The sequence below is a fragment of the Amphiura filiformis genome, chromosome 7 (genome assembly GCF_039555335.1).
Source record: "Amphiura filiformis chromosome 7, Afil_fr2py, whole genome shotgun sequence".
Classification (NCBI taxonomy): Eukaryota; Metazoa; Echinodermata; class Ophiuroidea; order Amphilepidida; family Amphiuridae; genus Amphiura; species Amphiura filiformis.
The window spans coordinates 17,415,447-17,420,825 of NC_092634.1; the positions used below are offsets into that span (position 1 = coordinate 17,415,447).

Below are 5,379 nucleotides of genomic sequence, written 5' to 3' on the forward strand. Positions count from 1 at the left end.
ATAAACTGTGTACAGCTGTACAGTTTCAGGGCATTTCAGGTGTTTTATGCGGATTAATTGGTGCATAAAATTAGGGCATTCTCTTCAATACACATTGAAAACACATAATGGTAGCCATAAATATATTGATATAAAAAATGAAAATGTAACATTATATTATATAATCCCACATTTAAAGATAATAAATATCAAAAGAAAATTCCCATCAATAAAAATAGATCATTATTAAATAATATTATATACAGTTAAATTCAGTAGAGTGTTAAAATACACATTGCACTTAAAAATAAAACAATTCTGATATAACAATTCAAGGGAATAAAATTGATTTTCTTATTCAGGAAAATGCAATTTTATTTTATGCATATATTAATGATATTAATAAAATCAATACCAATATGAACGGGTGTTGACTGATCGATGCGTCTATATTGTGCTCACTTGAACTATTATTATGGATCCGACACAATATACACCCATTAGAGAACTTTGAGTTCAAATTTTTGTGGTAACAATTTGGATTAATCCTAGCAAGGACTGAAACAAAGACACATGTGATAAAACGTGACCAACAGGTCAGTTGAAGACTGTTGATATTGAAAACCGACAATAGCAATATTTTGTATTACCTAAACCTTAATTTCTGATGTTAAGTAACATTGCCGGTGATTGTTTGATTCTCCGCTTAATGAAAATCAACGTACTTCTTAAAGTCATGAACATTGGACTTGCACGGTCGGTGCAAGAATGTTGTAATTAACATTTTGGATAAAATTGAGCTATTAAAGGATTAGAAATGTAGCTAAATGCGCACATTTCAAGCTATTTTACAAGTTTTAAAAGGAATTGATACAATTTTACATAAGTTCCCAGAAAACACAAAACGTTTTCGTTCTCAAAAGGTTATAAAAGGTTGTCAGAAAACGTTTAAATATCGGGTTATATAAAGGGTATATTAGGCCTAAGAGTATAAAACGTTTTCATAACCTTAAAAAACATTTTTTGATAATCTACTGCTCAGCAAACAAAAATATTTTACAGAAAACGTTTAAATGTCGGGTTAAATAAAGGGTATAAAACGTTTTAATAACATTCCAAAAACATTCTTGAAAACTTGATACAAAACATTCTAAACAAAAATATTTTGCAAAATGTTATTTACGTATTGACACAATATTTGGCAAACATGTTTGCAAAAATAGTTTACAATAACATTTTTTTGAAAACATTTAAAAATATTTATTGGTAGAGTTTAAACCGTTACACACAACTAAATACTGTTACACACAAAAAAAAACATTGTTGTAGTGTGTTTTCATACAAAACGTTATCATAACCTTTATATAACCCGACATTTTAATGTTATTAAAACGTTTTTATCTAAACCAAAAGCCAAAATATAACTTATTTAAAACGTTTTAAAACGTTTTTGTGTTTGCTGGGTAAACAACACTTTAAAAAAATGAAACCTTAAAAAGGCTTCAGAAAGTGTAACATTACACACACATAAATTATTAGCATAGAACCTCATGATATAGCAAAATAACCTCAGAACTTTGTAATATTTACCAAACTATGTAACATTTTAAATAGTTTGGGTAACATTTACGTGTGTATATTTCCTGTGTGTACACAAATGCAGATACGATATTCGTTATTGCACTAACTCCCCGAACTGTTTTTCACGAGAAAAAGTAATAAAGCCGTCATCCCTCAGAAATATTGTTTATGCAAATTTGAAATATAACATTTTGTATTACTAGTTAAATGTGCATGTCGTTCAGTGGTATAGTCAAAGGGCGGGGCAGCGACCCATCGATACATAACATGCTATCAAAAACTCGATAGTTAGCATATGTGCTTACTATTGGGCGCTTTTAAAACATGCAAACATGAAGTGCCCATCCACAAAAGTGTAAAGGGTTTTGAGCAAATCATAGATAGATAGATAGATAAATCGTAAATCTGCAACTGTGTGTCTCAACCCTATTAGCCCAGTTGGTAAAACGCCGGACTTTGGACTTTTCAAAAGCGCTCGATAGTACGCATATACGCTAACTATCGAGTTTTTACTGAATGGTTAATGACATTTTGACATCGTATCACATGAAAATGGGCTAGGCTAATTATAATAAAATTATAAAATTTCAGAAAAAGTAAGACTTTTGAAGGTGAAACCAGCGTGACAGGGTTTTGCTCTGTTGTTTGAACCAGTTGTGTCATGGGAGGCTACTTCATTGTTCCTCCCTCTAGAAAGTTGTTTATATCAGTTCAAACTGTGTAGACTCTTATTCATCTGGATATGTTGAAATTTAATTTAAATCTACCTATTTTGACGGACGAACCGACGTTGCGATTGAAACCTTCAGTCTTCAGCTGGGTTAAGGTCATTTGCGTCAAGGTCATTTGCATCACAACCTAGCTGAAGACTGAAGGTTTTAGTCGCAACGTCGGTTCCTCCGTCAAAAATAGGTATATCTATCTGGTTGACTAGATTTAAATTAAATCTTAATTTAGTTTGTATCAGTTATTTCTTTCTGTCATGTGAAGTCAAATATAGATATCATTTTGAGTAATTTTGCAGATCAGCATTATATCAACTATTGTAACCTAGTTTTTAAACTTTATTTGAGAACCTTAGTTTGATAAAATAAATTGTTTCCAATGACGTGAAAATTAGGTAAAACGTAACAGTTCCCCGAACGTCCCATACCAGTACATACACCCTCACATGGTACTCCATATTTTATATCCCAGTACACAAGACTAACATAATGGTACTTCCTATTTTAAGCCATCGTATTTTCTCATATTGACACCCATAACAGTTCCATTGTTTTATACTTATAGTAAATGGCTAATTTATGGCTTTGTAGTACATGTCGTTTTTACATATTGCTACTGGCGCCCAGTGTGTCTCGTATGGCATTATGTTTCAATGCTTAAAAGGAGACGGTTTATACAGTATACAGGATTCGTCAGTATGCAGGATTATGACGATATTTACTTTACCCATCTTCTTCTCTGTTCATTTCTAAAGAACTAGAATGCTTATCATGTGACCTGTCATGTGACCTGTCAGAATCATATATACGAATATTCTGATGTTTCTATTGCATCATCACTGTTAAAGCCACTTGAAGTATCATCCGATGAATCAGAAGTTCCATTTTTACCAATGGTGCTCGTAGCTTGCTCCGGTGGATGCAATTTACCTTCATTGTCGTGGTCACTAAAGTCTACATCACTTGTTGAAGGATCATCAATATGATCACCATCGGAGAGATCATACTCAAGTGGCCTTAATCGCAGCTCGAATAACTTCTCATAATACTGAACACTCGATTCTGTTGCGTGCAGAACCTCGGGGGTAACGTCGTTCAAATCAAGGGGCTTCTCCGTACCTTTCTGCAACGTTGAGGTAGAAAATGCTCTATCATATTGGCCGATGACTCTGTTAATGAACATAAGACGCTTTGAAAAGTTCCATCTATCGCGTTCCTTTTCTAGGGGGTTCCACTGCATCATACTAGATGTGTAAGGTATACCTATTGCTTGACAATACGCACGTAGAGTCCTTTCAGGATGCTCTATAAGGTCATCTGCATCAATGATTATTGGCGTCTGCCCTAGCGTGTTTGTAATATAGCAAAATAGTTCATAGAGTTCTCGGAATACCAAGCCGTGCGGTAAAAGATCAGCGATTGTTAAATTCAACACATGCTTCGCTACGAACTTCTTGATGAGATTATTCATGGATAAAAATACTTTGGCAGGATGCCGAATTAAGAAGGTATGTTTAAATCCAGATGGAAGGTGATTAAAGCGACCTTCCACGGAATAGCTAAGTTCCTTACAGAAGATAACCTTCGTACCATCAGAGTGCGTACGTTCCAGCTCTTGCTGGACCCAATCATAAGTGAACTGCTTTTCTAAGACCATCTGTGCTGCAAAAGGTACAGGGATATCTACCTGGCGATCTGGTCCCAGATGGTAAGCCGCGGTATACATCTCGTGATAGACTTGGACGTCATCTCCAGATGAAGCGATGCAACGCTCAAAGGCTGTGGAAAGAGATCGTGGCGGAGCCCATAGGAGGACTCGGAGGGGTGGAGTCGTCGGTTTTGGCGAGTTGTATTTGATGGCACGGTGTGGTTTGTTTAAGTATAAACCTACAGTGAAATAATGCAAAAAGCAAAGACTGTTAACGTTCACCAAAAACATCCGTACTAAAAAATAGTACTAATGTTCATTGTGAATACGCAATGTTTTCGAAATGACTTGTGTATAGTAAATCATTGTGTTCATTGAGCACAAATCTTTCCCTCGAGGGGAAGAGGCAAATCATACTTGTCACGGATAAACAGTGTGTCCCAATAGATATGTCCTTCTACAGGTGAGCAAAATGTAAAAATCAATAAATCAATAATAGAAAATTGAAAGCCTGTTTACTCTCTTAATCTTTGTAAAATTTGCATTAATTTGGTTCTGGTTTTTAAACAAACGCCTATCATGTAATCACACCTTAATCCAATTTTAAATTCAAGTTCTTCCTAACACCTTCATTACCGAAAAAACATAGTTTCTTACTTGGTGAGAAAATGTTAAAATCATTGAGTAATTTGGGGGTTACTTTGCCATAACAAGTTTTTTTTAATGTAAATAGCATTTCTAAGATTAGTCAATTTTAGAGTGATTCCTTCACTGATTCACAAAACTTATATTGAATGATGAAATTCATTTATACCAATCTAAGTTATTGTCTACATATCATAATATCATAAAAACAGCTGAATAGTTTACAAACCTTGGAAGTAGCAATGGAACCCAGCGTAGTTTCTGATAACATGAGCATTCTCTGTATTCTGCACACTCGGTATCACAACAACCATAGAGGAAGACGTTTTCTCATCGTCAGAATCATCTTCGTTGACGGAGATTCCACTGTGCATAATGGCAGAAGAACTTGTTTTCCACTCTCTTTTCCTTCTTCTTGTTAGTTTCGTGCCGACTGGTGCTCATTTGCGAGAGATCAGGAGGTTTACGCTGGTTTCGCTAGGCACTAACTCCCTTCAATAACTAACTGTATTCCTATATAAGAACAAACATAACAGTTGTTGATGAAATGAATTCATATACCAGTAATTAACATTGGACTTCAAGAGAAAACAGCATGCCGCTGTACAAATGATGCTGTGCCACCTGTTCAACCGCCGTGTGATGACGTTATTGAATATGAGAAATCAAAGTCGATCGATATTCAAACTTCCGTAGGTTTGCATCAGAATGTTTTGCATTTTACTCGGCAATAATGTAGTTTATAGATAATGCATCGATGTAATAATTATATGAATATTTGTCTTATTTCATGGTATCAAG

The 5,379-nt window shown here is 34.7% G+C and overlaps 1 protein-coding gene across 1 annotated transcript; it reads right to left on the reverse strand.

The window, feature by feature from the left end:
- Positions 1 to 1,484: 1,484 nt before the first annotated feature.
- Positions 1,485 to 5,089, reverse strand: LOC140156818 (uncharacterized). Its single transcript, XM_072179807.1, has 2 exons — positions 4,808 to 5,089; positions 1,485 to 4,172 (listed from the first exon to the last, which is right to left on the reverse strand). Exons 1-2 carry the CDS (start codon positions 4,950 to 4,952, stop codon positions 3,085 to 3,087), a joined length of 1,233 nt encoding a protein of 410 aa, XP_072035908.1. The 5' UTR covers positions 4,953 to 5,089; the 3' UTR covers positions 1,485 to 3,084.
- Positions 5,090 to 5,379: the final 290 nt, after the last annotated feature.

Bases quoted from the DNA above. Each gene is read 5' to 3' on its own strand.
- LOC140156818 (XM_072179807.1), bottom strand. From the start codon at position 4,952: ATGCACAGTGGAATCTCCGTCAACGAAGATGATTCTGACGATGAGAAA. The intron at 4,173-4,807 runs GTTTGTAAACTA...ATTTCACTGTAG, and splicing joins GTTCCATTGCTACTTCCAAG to GTTTATACTTAAACAAACCA.